The 17,487-nt window shown below is 52.7% G+C and overlaps 1 protein-coding gene across 1 annotated transcript in view; it reads right to left on the bottom strand.

Annotated features, from left to right (window-relative positions):
* Positions 1–4,382: 4,382 nt before the first annotated feature.
* FOXK2 (forkhead box K2) overlaps positions 4,383–17,487 on the bottom strand; it is a 47,749-nt gene continuing 34,644 nt past the window's right edge. The window contains exons 5-9 of the mRNA XM_045527050.1: positions 15,620–15,813; positions 14,739–14,914; positions 13,336–13,632; positions 12,782–12,991; positions 4,383–5,475 (exon numbers count right to left, since the gene is read on the bottom strand). Of these exons, the coding sequence (XP_045383006.1) occupies positions 5,279–5,475; positions 12,782–12,991; positions 13,336–13,632; positions 14,739–14,914; positions 15,620–15,813 (1,074 nt within the window). The 3' untranslated portion in view covers positions 4,383–5,278. The remainder of the gene's footprint in view (positions 5,476–12,781; positions 12,992–13,335; positions 13,633–14,738; positions 14,915–15,619; positions 15,814–17,487) is intronic.

Genomic DNA, 17,487 nt, shown 5'->3' with positions numbered 1-17,487 from the left:
CTTTTCTCTGAGCAGCCGCGGTGCTGGTGTCGGTGGCTTCCCAGTCCCTGCCGTCGCAGCTCAGAGCCTCGGCGCCTCACGGGGGCTCCGCGAGCCACTAGGGCAGCCGCCCCCCCCACTCCCTCTCGCCCTGGGGTTGGCGAGCTCAGCCTGGAGGAGCCCCTTGCAGGCCGTGTTGCCGACGGGCCCAGCTGGGGGCCCAGGCGAAGCAGGGGCGCTCTCGGCCCTCTTTGGCCTGTGGGGGCTCCGCTTCCCAGTTCCTCAGAGTAAAGGGTTTCCCGACTTCTGCCACTGTCTCTGCCCCACGACGCCCCTCGCAGAACCCTGCCCAGACGAGGGGAGAGGGCGTCTCTCGGGGTGTCTCGCTCACGCCCCCCGCGCAGTGCCGACACCCAGGCGGCCCTACGGCAGGCCAGGCCGCGCGCGAGGAAGAAAATGCAGGGACACTCGTCACCGCACTGGTGGTTCTTCTGGTCTTGGTCGCCCTGCCCCCGTCTGCCTATCACTGACTTAGATCTTATTCCTTCCCCCTGGCCTGAGACAGCCGTGACCACTGGGGCAGACAGAGTGGCGTCCAGCCACTGGCACCTCGGAAGGACACCATTATCAGAGTCCCTTGGGACCCACTTTAAATCCGAAGTCTGTTGCTGTGGACGCAGGCACAGACAGGGACCACACGGCGTGCTGACCCTGCGGCGGCGGGGAGGCCGAGAGGGAGCTCCGGCAGGCAGATTACGTTTAAGTCGTCACATGCTGTGGTTTCTTTCATCTGCCTCCATTTCAGCCGGAACCGACCGCACGGTGACTGCGTGCGGCTGCGACCCGCCCCGACGTCTTCCGCAGGGCCGGGGCGTGGCCCTGTGCTCGCAACAACGGGTTTTGGCCACACTGAAGACCTCGCCCCAGAGCTACCAAATTGTCCCTGTGCCCGAAGGTCTCCTCCACTCACCTCTTTTCCGTGGAAACAGCCAGGCTGTCCTCGGGGACAGCTGTCACCTCCGCCTGGACTCAGCCCGACTTCAGCAAAGCGACTGAGGACTTTGTCCTGAGACAGGGACCTTGACATAGTCCGTGTCCAGCACCTGTTAACACAACATGCAACAGCCCTGCGGAGAGCCGTGATTGCTCCTCTGTCCCAAGCGACAGCCTCTTGGTACAGACACGAGATAAACACTTCTTTCACGCTAACATGAACTGCTTTTAAATTAAGGCATCAGTTTAGGGAAACAAACACTCCAGTACGAACTCTCTGTGAACACTAAATTTTAGGTTTATTTAGATCCCAAAGCACCCCTGGGTCATGACTTCCAGTACTACTTCTTCCCCTGCGACCCTGGGGCTGACCCCAGCATGTCCGGCACGCGCCGGGGCACCCGCAGTGCACGCCACGGCTCCCGGCAGCTGGAACATCCCAGTGTTACTGTCTGGGAACCTGAAGACCCACATACCTCTTCAGAAGGGTTTCTTTTTCATCTCTGGAGAAAATATATCTCAAGGTGCTTGCAATGATCTTGATCCTTAGGATGAAAGGCAAGTCTGCAGAAGAAATGGTATCAACAACCACAATTTCAAAATAATTTTTTTAAGAGATAGGGTCTCACTATGTTGCCCAGGCTGGTCTCAAATCCCCGGGCTCAACTGATCCTCCTGCCTCAGCCTCCTGAGTAGCTGGGCAGGTGTGCACCACCACGCCAGGCTAATTTAAAATTATTTGCAGAGACGGGGGTCTCACTGTTCACAATAACTTTCAAAACTATAGGTAAAATCAGCCAGACTTTGTTGCCACTCCCTGTGCCTCAGGCCTTTGCCCGCACAAACACTCGGTCCGGTCCCCTGTCTACTGGCAGAGCCTGTGCAACTCACATTCGCGTAGCTCCTTGGTAAGCTCCCTCCAGTACTCTATGCCTACGGTGTGCTCAGAAGAGAGCAGGATGTTAAAAAGACAAACAGAAATCTCCAAGTTTACCAAAATGACAATGATACTCTGTATTCAATTAAAATCAATAAAAACATTTTAGTGAATTTCAGGAACTTGGTGCTTTTTTAAAATTTCAAATCTCTGTACACAAATCACCACTATACTTTCTAGGATAGTGGAAGTTAGGGCTTCAAGATTGTCACTTCAGGCCGGGCGCGGTGGCTCACGCCTGTAATCCCAGCACTCTGGGAGGCCGAGGCAGGTGGATCGCTCGAGGTCAGGAGTTCGAGACCAGCCTGAGCAAGAGTGAGACCCCCGTCTCTACTAAAAATAGAAATAAATTATCTGGCCGACTAAAATATATATAGAAAAAATTAGCCGGGCATGGTGGCGCATGCCTGTAGTCCCAGCTACTCGGGAGGCTGAGGCAGTAGGGTTGCTTAAGCCCAGGAGTCTGAGGTTGCTGTGAGCTAGGCTGACGCCACGGCACTCACTCTAGCCCGGGCAACAAAGCAAGACTCTGTCTCAAAAAAAAAAAAAAAAGATCGTCACTTCTCCCCATGTGTCTCACAGCACAGAAACCCCAAGTCCTGACGCTGCCCCCCACAACCCCTCTGACCAAGACCACCAACTACTGTTACTCCAGCTGAGGACAATGACAAAGTGGTCAGCTGCCCGCAGTGCGCTACACCGAAGGAGTGGAGACCCACCCGACGACCATCATGCCACGTGCACTTGGAATGCCCGACACAATTTCGGTCACATGTGAATTTCCCTTTTGTATTCTTGTTTGCTTTAGGACAAAGCTGCTGAAATTAAGTTTCCAGTCCCTGAGGAGCTCACAAGTTTGGCAAAGATCAGAGACTTCTTGGAACACACTGAGGAACCGCCGTGGAGAGCCGGCGTTCACCGCTGCACACGGTGGGCAGGGGACAGGGCGTCTCAGGCAGCCCGGCGAGGGCCAGGCATCGCCACCAGGGCTGCGCTGACAGCAGTTCTGCAGTCCTTGGCATGTGGAGGGCTCTGGGGAAGTCAGAGCTAAACCCAAAATTTAACAACAGTGCCTTGAAGACTGGTGAGAAAACCTGGGTGTGGCAGCTGCCGACCCTGGCTTCGTTTCTGCCTCTGCTGGGCGCTCTCACCCTCCCACGTACGAGGCAGAGGAGCAGACGGCAGGGCGCCAGCCGGAAAGGCACTCTGGGGTCTGGGTGCCTCGCGGCACACGCCACGCAGCCCGAGAGCCGGGCATTTTCCTTACCTGTGATCCCAACAGAAACTCCCTCAGAAGTAACCAGTTTACGGACTGAGGCTACATCCTGGGTGCCGACGTTCGCTGCGGGGTACACGCGTGTCCAGAGGACGGTCCACTCGTTTGGTGTGGCGCAAGCCGTCTCCCTGTTGTCTGCGGACGGCTCCAGGGCTGGTCTCCTGCTCAGCTGTGACCGACAGGTCTGCACTGGCCCGGGGAGCGGCCTGACCCCCCACACAGGAAATAGCACAATCCAAATTATTTTGCAAATTGCAGACAAAAACACACACGCCCAGGTATGGCAGAGCACCTGGAAGACGCGGCCCGCCGCATGCGGTACCGCCCACTGCCACACACACACACACACACACACACACACACACACACACGCGTTCAGGGACGGTTCCACTTTTATTTTTAAAATGGCTGAGTTATAATCCAGCTAGTGTGCACTAATTCCATACTTTTTAATATGCATCTGCAGTGACATTGTGATAGCCCCATACTGTGGATTGACACACAATACTTAGAACAGAGTTATCATATTTGGTCTTTATGTAAATAATAAATGTTTTAAAAATTGCCTAAATATACCATTCTGAGCTGTTTCATTCCACCAGGAAAATACAGGGTTTTTTTTGCTCTTTAAAAAAAATTAAATACCAAAATAACTACATTTAAATAAATAACGTTATGATGATGACATTAGAAGTTCACAATAAGGCTAGAGCCCTTCTGTCGGCGCTCCGCTCGGCCCGACCCCGCGCACCATGGAAGGGCGAGTTTTCTCCCTGAGGAGGCAGGCTGAGGCTGCGCGGGCCGCCTGCCCTGTCACCTGCCTCCTGCCCGCTCCCTTCCATTCCTGCAGGAGTCGGCCCTCAGGCTAGAGTCTGTTCTGGAAGGTCAGGGAAGCCCCCACTGCAAACCAGAAGGCGACCTACACGTTTCCAGCACTTCCCCGCGGGGGGCTGGCTCAGACCCTGGGAGTGACACGCAGCTCCCACCCTGCCACCCACCACGACGTGGCTGACTCGCCACGAGCAGGGAAGACAGCAACACGATCAGGCGGGTAGCTGGCCGGTGACACCGGACCTGGTGAGGACCCTGCAACACCACACGCGCCATGGAGCCCGCTGTGGCTGTCTGAGAAGGGCGTGTGACAAGAGAAACCTGTTTCCAAAGGGAGCAGTGATGGCTCTGTGTTTTACACATACGCAATACTTAGGAGACTGGTTTTACTTAGAGTGAAAATATTTTGCCAGGGACAAAGTCAACACAAAGAAACAAACAACAAAATAGCAAGAAAGGTAACAGTAAGTGCAGCTGGGGCGCGTCCCGGCAGCTTGCCCATCACAGGCTGTCCCGGGCCGCAGTCGCATGCAGCCGCAGCACCGCGCCGTCCTGCGCTGGAAGTGGGTGAATTCATCAGGCAGCTGCTCCAGCACCGACACCTGCAGCTGCCCTGTCGCTCCGCCTGAGCTCCAACAAGACACAGTGAATCATTCCATAGGCTGAAAACAAACAGAACACAAAACTACGCTGTTTCTTCTCCCCAAATGAAATCCACGTGAAAGGTTCTGTGTGATTCCAAAATTTCCAGAGCAGAAATGGAGTGGTGTGAAATGTCAAAGACCCCATTATTTTGTAAAGAAAGTACACCTCAAAATATTCTAATTCCACATGAGAACAAAATACTGTCTGGCCTCCCAGTGCCAGCCGGTGGGTCCCGCGGGGGCCCGGTGCCGGGGGTCCGTCGCACCAGGCTGACGTGCGGCGCCGTCCTCGCACGGAGGAGCTGGTCGTCCGGAAGGACCGTGAGCTTTTTCACGTAGTTAAAAGCTGCGCCCGGAAGCAGCAGCACAGCGAGCGCTGGCGCGGAGATGCCGTCTCCAGAACCACTTTTTGTTGTGTGTGGTTTTTGTTCAAGTGTGACTTCTGTCTTTAAATTAAGGAGTTTTAAGGCCGCCTGGGTTTTATTTTCAGTGCTGAGAGGTGAAGTCCAACCGCAGGGCCCTTTACCACCGGGAGATGCGCTCTGAGCACAGGCGAGAGGCAATGTCTCCTTTTGGCACCACAAAGTTGATATTCTTAAAGAAAAGCTCTCCCTGTCGCTAGTTTTGGACGCCCTTTTCCCTCACAGCTGCCGGCGGCGCGTCCACACTCAGGGCGATGACGATGCTCTCGCCGTCCTCCGTCTTGATCCGCTTCAGCTCCGGCTGCTCCGGCTGGTCGCCGCTCTGGCGCTTGGTGGGCAGGGAGGCCGAGGCTGACGCGTGGGTCGCCAGCATGTGCAAAGGGCTTGCCGCTGCTGAGAAGAGACAAGTGAGTCAGGACCCCTCTCCGGGATGAAGCCACAACCCCACAAGGACCCCCGGCACCCCGGGCTGTGGAGCCTGCACGAAACCCCAGGGAGCCGAGGGGGACGCCTGGTGAGCAGCTGTGCCCGTGCGAGCAGGCCATTTTGGCTCAGTGCTGAGGAACACGGCGCCGTCGCGGAGCGACTGGGACAGACAGGAAGTGGCTTTGCTGTCGCAGCAATGGGGAGCTGCAGACATGCCCCCAGGCAGAGGCCCTCGCACCCCCTGGGCGGGGCAGGGGGCTGGCTCTGGCTGGGGAGAGCAGCGCCGAGCCCCTCCCAGGCGCCGCTCGCTGCACGCGCCAGGCCAGCGCCAGCCGTGTGCAGTGACGACAGCGCGACAGTCTGCACCGCTAACCACACTCAGTGATTTTAACATCCAAGTTTCCAACTGAGATGTGACAGCTGTGTTATGTGCCAACCTGGTGGAGCCAGGTATTTGGTCAAACATTATTCTAGATGTTTCTGTGCAGGCATTTTTTAGATGACATTTCAATCAGTGAACTCTGAGATCACCGGCCATGGCTAGGTGGGCCTGTCTAGTCGCTGAAGGACTCGGGGAAGCGCTGCAGTCGCAGAGGGGGAAGAACGGCCGCCCCACCCCCACCCTCGAGCTGCGGCCACCGTGCAGCCCCCGCAGCCCCCTTGCGTGGCAGCCCCACGACCAAGTGAGCACGTTCCTCAAACTCTGGGCCTGACATCCCACCTGTCCTCTCTCCACCCCACAGCCCTGTTGGTTCCAGGTTCCATTTCTCCGGAGACCCTGACACAGGTGCCAGCGGGATCCTGCCATCTCCAGCTCTAAGCACAGGTGACATTTCTGGAACTCGCCACCGGAGGACACTCCAGAGTGGACGCACCGACAGGGTGGACCTGTCAACGTGACTACAGCGTCAAACATGGCACGAACAGCAAAAGCTCTGCTCCCCTGCACCGCGGCATGCTCTGTCCTGCTGCCCCCGCCTGGGCTGAACCCGCTCGGCCCTAGGCACTGGGACCCCACCTGTCCTCCTCGGGGTGCCCCCAAGTCACAGACCTAACCTGCGCTGGTGGCTCTTCCCCGACAGGATGGAGGCTCAGACTCAGGTGCTCAGAGCGGCTGTCGCAATGGATCTGGAGGGACTCGGGCAGCAGACAGAAACCCAGCTGCGCCCGGTCTGAGGGGTGGCCACAAAAGTCCCCGGGCCTCAGCCACCAGTCTTGTCTCGGGATTCAAGACACAGCCCCACTGCCCTGCGGAGGTGTCCCTCTGGCTTTGGCAGTGTGAGCTTTCTGTTATTTGTGACTCTAGATCCAGCCAGGACCCGGACAGGAGAGCGAATGCCCCCTGAAAATGCTCAGCCCCCTCAGCAGCCTGAGGTGTTCGACTTCACTCGGGGGGTTCCCTTCTCCGCCCCACACGAGTGACAGAAACAGCAGGAGAGACGTACTGACGCGTAAACGGGTGACAGGAGGAGGTGGCTCGAAGCTACCCGAAAGCGGGAGCCGGGCTGAGGAAGAGGCCGGGAGCCCACCGCCAGAGGGAGGACAGGTGGGGCCCACGACGCAGCTGAGACCCCGTGGGAGCCGGAGGAGCTGCTGGTCCCGGCATCCTGTGGGCAGCCCCCATTTTGAGGGAGGTTTACAGATGCCTGACGCAGGGTCCTCCCCACAGAGACAGGCACACACGCACCCAGACGCCTGTGCCCAGCCATGTCTGAGGAACACGGATACCAGGCACGAGACAAGGTCACTACTGTGGTTTCTCTTCGAAACTCATGCTAGGATTTAACTGCCACTGTGACAGTAGTAAGAGGTGGGGCCTTCAGAAGGTGATTAGAGAACAAGGGTTGTGCCCTCACGAATAGATGAAATGCCGTTGTCAAGGGCATAGGCTCGTTACTGTGGGAACGGATTTGTCATAACACAGTGAATCCTCCCAGCCCAGCTTCCACCTCGGGAGTGCACAGCAAGGAGGCCCTCGCCAGACACGAGGACCCGGACGTAGGCCGGATGTCCCCACCTCCAGAGCCACGAGCCGGTGGACTTCCCTCCACAACACCAGGCTCGGGTACCGTGTGGCAGCATGGAATGGCCTGAGCCCAACTCTCACCAGGATGCAGGTTACGTGTCGTCGATAACCTCACGGAACACGAGATGACATAAAAACCAATTATAGGCCTGGACAACACAGTGAGACCCCGTTTCTACAAAAAAATTTAAAAAATTAACTGGGCATGGTGGCACCTGTAGTCCCAGCTACTCGGGAGGCTGGGGCGGGGTGGGGTCACTTGAGCTCAGCAGTGTGAGGCTGCAGTGAGCCGTGATGACACCACTGTACTTCAGTTCTGGCAACAGAGCGAGACCCTGTCTCAGGAGAAAAGAAAAAAAAAGCTTGAAGAGGTTGATTCCGGCCCTCATGGATGACTGTGAAGGGTCCAGGACTTCCATGAAGTCACTGCAGACACGGGGGAAATGGGACGAGAACTAGAATTAGACGTGAAGCCCGAAGGTATGACTCCAACTGATGCAGTCTCAGGATAAAACCTGAACAGGTGAGGACTTGCTTCTTACGGAGAAGCAAAGAAAGTGGTTTCTCGAGATGGAATCTACTCCTGGTGAAGATGCTGTGAACACTGTTGAAATGACAACAAAGGATTTGGCATATTACATAAACTTAGTTGAAAAAGCAGCAGCAAGGTTTGAAAGGACTGATTCTAATTTTAAGTAAAGTTCTGCTGTGAGTGAAATGCTATCACACAGCACAGCATGCTACAGAAAAACCTCTCATGAAAGGAAGTGTCAATGAACGCGGCAAACTCCACTGTCTCATTTTTTAAAAATCGCCACAGCCACTGCACCCGCAGCAACCACCTCCCCCGCTGGTCAGCAGCGTCGACCAGCACCGAGGCAGGACGCTCCCCGGCAGAGGAGGACCCGCTGCAGCCCAGGGCATCGTTAGGAATGTTCAGCAAGAAGTAGTTTTAAATTAAGGTATGTAGATTGTTTTTCTAAACAGTGTTATTACGCACTTAAAAAACTACAGTACAGTGTAAATACAACCTTTATATACACCAAGAAACCAAAAGACTGGTGTGACTTGCTTTCCCGTGGGGGTCTGGAGCCAAACCCAGTCTCCGAGGTACACTGTCTGTTTGACACGAGTCTAGTATCTAGAACACAAAAATCCTACGACTCCAAAACAAAAAGACACAGCACCCAATGATAAGACGGCACAGGACCTAAACAGACACTTTGGCAGGAGGGGTACAAATAACCGCAAACACAGGGCAAGACGCCCGACACCACCAGTTATCAGGAAACGCAAGTCAAAACCGCCACAAGTTGCCACCTCACACCTACCACGACACCAAAATGATCACGATAAAAAACAAATAGGAAGGCCGGGCGCGGTGGCTCACGCCTGTAATCCCAGCACTCTGGGAGGCCGAGGCGGGTGGATCGTTTGAGCTCAGGAGTTCGAGACCAGCCTGAGCAAGAGCGAGACCCCGTCTCTACTAAAAATAGAAAGAAATTATATGGACAGCTAAAATATATATACATAGAAAAAATTAGCCGGGCATGGTGGCGCATGCCTGTAGTCCCAGCTACTCAGGAGGCTGAGGCAGGAGGATCGCTTAAGCCCAGGAGTTTGAGGTTGCTGTGAGCTAGGCTGACGCCACGGCACTCACTCTAGCCTGGGCAACAGAGTGAGACTCTGTCTCCAGGAAAAAAAAAAAAAAACAAATAGGAAATGGACAAGTGTTGCTTGTCCACAAGTGAAAATGGACACATAGGAACCACTGTTGACAGGGATGTGGAAAAGCCCCCTGTTGTGAAGAATACTGCAGTGGTTACTCAGTAAATTAAATGCAGATTTACCGTATGACACAGGAATTCCACTCCTAGGTCCAAAAGAAATGGAAACAGGGATTCAAACACACACTTGTGCATGAATGTTCACAGCAACGCTACTCACAACAGCCTAACTGTAGAAACTGCACGTCCCTCAACTGATGAACGAACACACAGCACATTACAGGAGCAGTGTTTGGCGAGAAAAACAAATGGAGTACTGATAAGTTATGACACGAGGAACCTCAGACATGTTGTGCAAAGTAGAAGCAGCCAGACAGGAAAAGCCACAGATCACATGGCTCCATTCACATGAGAGGTCAGGGACGGGCAAATCCAGAGAGAGAAGGCAGGTCAGAGGTTTCCAGAGACCTCGGGGAGGAGGGTCTACGGGTGGCTGCTCACTGGGGCTGGGTGTCCTGGGTGTTGAACATGTTTTTGAATTAGATAGATGTGATGGTTTCAAAACATTGTGAATGTCCTTAATATCAACGAACTGTACACTTTGAAATAGTTAAAATGGTAAATTTTATGTTATGTATATTTCACTACAATTGAAAAAAAAGAATCAATTAATTTGAACTCTCATGACCTACTGGGTATAAACAAATTGTTATTAATTTTTAAAAGTATAATGACAGCATTGTGCTTATCTATTAAAAGAGAATCCTGGCCAGGAGTGGTGGCTCATGCCTGTAATCCCACCACTTTGGGAGGCTGAGGAGAAAAGACTGCTTGAGGCCAGGAGTTTGAGACCAGTCTGGGCAACACAGTGAGACCTTTTTTTGTTTCTACAAAAAAATAAGAGAATCAGCTAGGTGTGGTGGCACACGCTTGTAGTCCCAACTCCTTGGGAGGCCTGAGGTGGCAGAATCATTGAGCCCAGTGAGCTACGGTCACATCACTGCTCTCCAGCCTGGGTGACAGAGCAAAACTCTGTCTCTAAAAGAAAAATAAAATTAAAAAAACAAAAACAGCAGAGCTTCTGATTATGAAAATGTGCTAACCACAGGTACCACTTTCCCTTCTCAAGAGGGACTTTCAAGGGTGAAGGAGGTCAAAATTCGGGGCACCCAAGTAGTGGCCTTCACACCAGGTATTCAGCACTGAAGCTGCACCCAACACCGCTGAGAGGAAAACCACTTGCAGGTGCTCTGCGTGCGACGGGGTCTTCCGTGAAGCCGACCCGACACCTCCTCTTTCTGCACAGCCCCCCCTCTCACCACCTTTGGGCTGGAGCATGAGACAACGGAATAACAGACTATACTGCTGCTGTGAAGCTGAATTATTATCTCCTGGAAATAAATCCTTTTTCAAACCAAGTGGTTTCTAAGTCAAAGATTTCAACCAAATCAAACAATTAATAGGACCTCCCACTAAGAGATCAGCTAAAGCCATGTGTTAAAACATCACTGACTTTCTCATGTAACTGGGAGGAGCTTCAGCATCTCCTGTTCCTCCTCCCTCTGTCTTTTTGTTTTAGAGACAAGGTCTTGCTCCGTCACCCAAGCTAGAGTGGCATCATCACAGCTCCCTGCAGCCTCCAACTCCTTGGCTCCAGCGATCCTCCTGCCTCAGCCTCCCTAGTAGCTGGGACTACAGGTGACACCACCATGCCCAGCTAATTGTTAAAAATTTTTTGTAGAGATGAGGTGTCACTAGGTTGCCCAGGCTGATCTTAAACTCCTGGGCTCAAGCGATCCTCTCAGTTTGGCCTCCCAAACTACTGGGATTACAAGTGTTGTCTTTAAAATCTTGATATATTAAGCAATGCATCTTCATAAAAATTTTAATTTGTGTTTATAAGAATTTATTACATTTTTGGTTTTGATCAATTCTGTAGGAATAATAGATAAGTCAATCCTTTTACTCACAAATACATCTTAATATTATATCTCTATTTTTTTCTCTCTAGCTGTGGAAATGTGCAATTTTATACCTGTATTTTATTGTTACAGTGGAAAGACAGGATTAGTGACATCTGAGCACAAAGTACACGTACGACTCGCACAGTCTGTGGGGAGTGAGTGCAGTGGCCAAGGCCAAGGCCGCGGGCCGCGGTGGGTGTCTAGTCACAGCTGTATTTAGCGTCCAGGAGTACATATGAAATAATGAAGTAACAGCTTTATTTTAAAACGCCAATACTTTCAATATTAGAAAATTAAAAGCCTTGTTTAAATTTATTACTATACTGAACCATGTTAGTTACCCACTTAGGTAAGTGAAAGGAATACAGTGTTTCAAACTCCCCTTAAGAGCCAGGCCTCTGACCTGCACAGCGGCTCTCGGCAGCCTGGACGTGTTAGAAATGCACGTCCTTGGCCCCTGCCAGGCCTGTCTGGTCGAAAACTGGGGACGCCAGCACCGGGGCCCCACACGCTCCCCAGGCGGTGCTGACCCACGCGACTCCGGGAGCCACTGGCCGGCACCACAGGCCGCCACCGGGAAGAACGACCAGGGCCTCTCCACACCCGGCCGCTCACGGAGCCACCAGGTTGTTATACTGGACCAGCCGGGACCAGAGTCAGTTACTCAGAGAAAAGCAGAACAAGGCCTCGATCGCCTTATCACTGAGGAGACACAGCGCCCAGAAAACAGGCATTTTAAACTGGTAACGGACCGTTCCCCTTTTTCAAAGAAAGCACCCTGTGGCACCGAGTGTGGGTTTGGGTTGGGAGCCTCTGATTCTACTGTTGAGGTCCTGCAGGTGCCAGGATCAGCGCACATGGCACGACGGCCCACACCTATCACATGACACCACAGGCTGCACACGCCTGGGCTGGGCCCCGGCTGCCGAAACCTCTGTCAGCACCAGCTCTGAGGACCCTGAACTCCTGCGTCGACTTAGGACTCTGACCCTGTGCCCAGCTCCGCGGGGCAGGGTGGAGGCAGGTCGCCGTGCTGAGGAGGCGGCTGTCTTCCCACTGTCCCCGGCAGAACACTCGTGGTGCTGCCCGCGTGGGTCTCCAAGGGCTTTCAGAGCAAGGGGCAGAGGAGCAGGGGTCTCTACTTCCACCGCCAGAAACCCTCGGGCACAGACACTCCCGCGGGGAGGGCAGTGCCATGCCACACGTCTGCCACAGCACGGGGGACTATGTTCTACCCCCGGATGTCAGGTTGCTTCGAGGCTGCACCCAGGTATCTACACAGGTCGAGAGTGTTTTTCTCTCTCAAGGTGTTAGAAACGCTATCTCTTTGCAGAGTCTCCTCAGTGTGACTCCACGACAGCCGACTCCCACAAACACTTCCTAGTTCTCCTAATAGCAGCAGCAGTATTAGATTTCCTACAGCTTAGAAATACAAACATTTCCTCAGAGAGAAAATTAAAACTAACCGTCAGCACCAAAACACCAAACACCTCCTCTCATGGAGCAGAGGGTCTCTGCGTTTGGTATCAGCACCCACAGGAGCGGCAGTTTCTTACCGTTGTTCACCGGGACGTGGACCGCGGCAGGGATTGGAACCACGTGAGTCCCGTTTTGTGTTACAGTTTTTATTGGTAGCTGGTGTTGACCTAGAGGTGCCTGTTGTACTATGGTGACCGTCTGGACAGGGGTGGTCTGTGATGGCTGAATGATCCGGCTAGCAGCGCCTAACGTGGCATGGCTAATTGCGGGAATAGGTTCTACCTTCACTGAAATTAGAAGAAAAGAAAAGAAACAACACCAATTAGTATTACTTAAAAGCTGACAAGAATCTCACCAGTTTAAAACAACATACTCAGATGCTATCAGCCCTGCTATAAAATATCTTTTTTTGGAGACAGGGTCTCACTGTCATCTGGCTGGAGTGCAGTGGTGTCATCACAGCTCACAGCAACCTCCAACTCCTGGGCTCAGGCGATCCTCCCACCTCGGCCTCCCAAGTAGCTGGGACTGACTTTAAAACTAACAACAAATCAGAAAAGGGGCCAAGATGAGCCACCTTGTGGGTCTCTAGGAGCGTGAAGCTGACAGGAGCTGCCTCTCCCCGGCCCACCTTTTGCTTCCCTGTGATCTCCGTTCTCTTGCGGCTCGGCCTTAGGAGGGGCCAGCACAGCCGCCTGAGTGACCACGGCCTGTCCCGCGACAGTGTACGTGTTTGCTGGGGCCAGTCCAGCCACGCTGGTGACCGACACCGCTGGTATCTGGTGGACGACGTGAACTGTCTGCACGACGGGCGGCTGGGAGGTGGCGGTGGTCACCGGGGCTGCAACGGTGTAGGTGACAGGCTTAACCGCCTGTGGCAGCTGTCGCTGAACAGCGATCAAGACTGGCTGGCTGGACAGCGGGGACCCTGCAGGCAGGAGACAAGCAGCACTGAGGCACACGGTCCTTTACTTCTCCATGGTCCCCACAAACGTGCCTAAAAACAAGGCTGAATTTAAAATACAGGATGTGGCCCCATTTCTCCTCGTAGCAGGTACAGTTCCAAATGACGAGAGAACTATAGTATTTTAATAGGCACACTGAATTCCTATCCTATATTCAACTGCTATTAATGCAATTTCTGCTCCATTTAGATTTCTGACAACACCTCTTCCCACAGTTCTTTCTTCATGAAAAAGGAAACGTCCTGCACAATTTCTCAGTGAAGATGTCGGTTAGGAGAGACGGTAGAGGTGCAGTCCTTTAAAATCATGTTCAGTTCTTTGCTTTAATAAAGTTAGCGGAGGGAGGGAGGAAACGTCAATACGCAACGTAAGAAGCTGCCCCCGTGGGCCTAAAAGCCAAGGGCCACACCCACCGAGGACCAACGTCTCCACCTCGCACTGGGTGGAGGAAGCAGAATGTTCAGGAACAGAGTTGGGCCATGACAGAGCCTGTGCCCTTGACCTCTGCCCTCTGGCTGGGCTGAGACCACAGAGAAAGATGCCAGGTGCTGCTGATGGGGTGCAGGGGGCGGGCTCTGGGCCAGCGCAGCTGGGATCCCAAATGATCAAAATGCACATTTTCTCAACTGTAACAGAATGAGTTTGCACATATTTCCACACTATGTATTTTTTTAAAAAATTCCTCAAGGCACACATTTTTACTCCATATTATGACTTTGTAAGTAAACTGCAAAGTGTCCACCTATTCATTAAATGGACACGTTACTGCTTCCAATCAGTGTCTAGTTTGTCTAATGATGGGTTTTTTGGGGGGCGGGAGCCTTTGTCACAGATTTTTGAAAGACAAAGCAACTGAAAAACAGGTTAATTCTAAACAATTTCAGGTGTCTACACAGAGTGTCACTTAAAGAACACTCACTGTGCTATTGTTTTCCAGGGCTTGGACAGTAGCACGCAGGCACTACAGACCAAGTGCCAGGACAGGGCGCAATGACACAGAGGCCTCTCCCGGGCTTTCGGGCACTTCCGTGCAGAGTCCCACCTGCATCGGACTCTCGCGGGGTCTCACCTGGTGCGCTCTGGGCAAACCGGGCCTCCTGGGTGACGGCGAGTTTGGGCTGTGAGACGCCAGGCTCGGGCTCCAGGGCTGCCGGCGAACCCTCCCTCGACAGGCTCTCGGGGGTCTGGGCACCGCTGGAGTGAGCAGACAGCACTCCGGCGTGATTGGGAGAGGCTGGGGCGCTCCTGTGGCACCAAAAAGACAACGCTGTAGTTTTACAAGTGACGCGCTCCAAAAGTGCTTCTCATTCTATTAAGTGTACTTTGCAAAGGGGGTGTCATTTGCGTCCTGCCAGCCTGCCGGGGCTGCCCAAGTCTTACGCTGGGCGCTCCGTGGGACGTGCACAGCCTGCCTGTGGCAGAGCCACAGTGGCCCTCGCCCAGCACGGACCACAGGCCACAGCACAGGAGAGCTCAAGGGGGCTTCAGACTCATGTCATGCTCATTTCTTTGGTTAAAAACAGAATACTAAGGAAGCTAAAAATGTGTAATTTTAAAATCAGGCAAATTAACACTGTATGTAAGTCAATGTTGAGTTTAAGCAGCTAAAAGGTAGCTTCAAAGAAAGTTCTGCAACACGGCATCCTCACAACTGCCGACTTCAGTAAGCGGTATCCAGTCATGGTGACCACATGCCACAAATCCAGTGAAGTGACAACCACCACGTGGGGACAGAGCGTGAGTGAACTCTGCCAACAGTCCACGTGCCCGGACACCAGACACGAGAGCACACGGGTGGCACCCAAGGCTTCTTTTCCAAATCCCCATCCCAATATTTAGTCATAATGCATTTGGTAGTTCCTTCATTTTCAAAAGGAAAATTTACTAACACATTGAAGGTGAGTTTACTGACCATTCAGTGAGGCCCTTTTGTTCCTCTTTTTTCCTTACCTAGAAGAGAGCGGTCCCAGAGGGGTTCTAAAGCAAGGCACGCCCCTAGGCCGTCTTTTCCTAAAAGCCTGCTCTATTAATTTGCTTTCAGAGGCAGGATCTATCCTCCAGAATGAGCCTTTGCCTGGTTCTTCCTGGGAACGTGGTACTTTGATGAAATAACGATTCAGAGAGAGATTGTGGCGAATTGAATTCTATGAAACATAAAAAAATACGTAGAATTCATATATTTCTTTGCTAAGAAATAAAAACGTGCCCTGGTTACAGCACCCTACAAAGCCGAGACCTAAACGTTCAGCCCCTGCAGAGCCCGGGAGTGAAGCTAAGAGCAGCGCTGGTGGGAGCAGCAGCCTCGTCCCCGCGGCGGCGGCTCAGGGGAAGCAGCAGCTGGAGGCGTGAGCCCTTCTGCGGAGGCCTCTAGGGAGGAAAGGACAGGGCACAGTGAGCGCAGCAGGGCGGCCTGGGAGGGATCTGCACAGAGGCCACGTCCAGCTCCCGCTCCTCTCCAGGCGGGACACCAGGGGCCGCTACTGCTGTCACTTGAGCTCCTCCAGGTGGGGTCAACGACCTAACTGCCAACCTCTCCCTGTGTGAAGACAAACAGAGCCGACAGAAGCCTCCTTTAAAATACTTTTTTGCACAGAATCACCTTATAGAATCTGTCATGCCATTTAAAGTAAATTAATCCAGTATAAAGTATGTGGCAAACCAGCAAAAGAGAAAAATGAACCAAAGGTTGAAAATTATTATCGACACCATCTTGGGTAACAAAGTACCTTGCTAAGTACCTTCATATACAGTTTTTTATTTGATCCTCAAGATAATTTCGTTAGGTATAAAGAGAAGACTCCTCTCTCAACTCCTTGCCCATCATTCTTTCCAGGGTTGCAGACATCCGAGGAAAACCCTGCGACCTGGCTCGGGCCGCAGTGTTCAGGGTGTAGAAAGTCATGGGTGAAAGTCATGGACTCACACTGGTATCTCGTGAGTTTACATTAACGTATAAATTTAAAATTAAAGTAATAACTTGAAATTTGAAGCTATCCAAAAATCATTTCTAAATTCCCCAAAGTAACCTTCTCATAGAATTGCAAGTCACACCTGAAATTCCGAATTGTCAAGGTGGTGAAGAAAACAGACAAATAATACTTCACAACCAGTCTCAGGGGCTCGTTGGGGGCCGTGACTTAGCGCTCTGACCCCTGTGAACGTGGGTTAGTTCACAGGCCACAGGAAGGGCAAGCTAGGCTGTGATTTCTGAAACTGTTTACAAATAAGTGTTATCAGATGAGATTTGGAACATTTTAGTAACCACAGGTAGTTGCTATGGTGTTCCGTCATTGGGGTTTACCTGATAACCAACCTTTCCATCAATTCCTCCAGAAAATCAACTACGACTGTCGCTGGTGCCCCATCAAGGGCAGAGGAGAAGGCAAACCTTTGGCAACTGCACTCGAACTGTTTAAAGTTTGGAGGAGAAGGTAGATTCCAAGACCGCAGATTAAGAAAGGCAAACCCAGATGGGTAACATAAAACACTCCAACGGTGGAAAGGGCCGTCCCTACAGACGCCAACAGCGGCCCCAGCAGGAACTCAGAGAGAACAACTGCCCACACGCAGCGTGCCCAGCCCCAGCGCAGGGGGACTCACTGGCTGACGTGGAAAGTGGCACGCTGGGTATCTGGAAGCAGAAGAGGACACCTGAGGGAACCAGGCTCCCACCGTGTGAGGAAGGCCTGATCACGAAGGCCGCTCGCTGAACTCCTGGAATCAGGGAGTTGCTATTTTCTGTTCTGAAAATGTAACAGAACCCAGTCTGCCCCATCACCATGGGTTCCAACCTCCTCTCTGCTCTAATCTGTGCCCCT

The sequence above is a fragment of the Lemur catta genome, chromosome 15 (assembly GCF_020740605.2).
Source record: "Lemur catta isolate mLemCat1 chromosome 15, mLemCat1.pri, whole genome shotgun sequence".
Classification (NCBI taxonomy): Eukaryota; Metazoa; Chordata; class Mammalia; order Primates; family Lemuridae; genus Lemur; species Lemur catta.
Note: the sequence above shows the minus strand (reverse complement) of the source record. Positions and strands in the feature narration are given on the sequence as shown.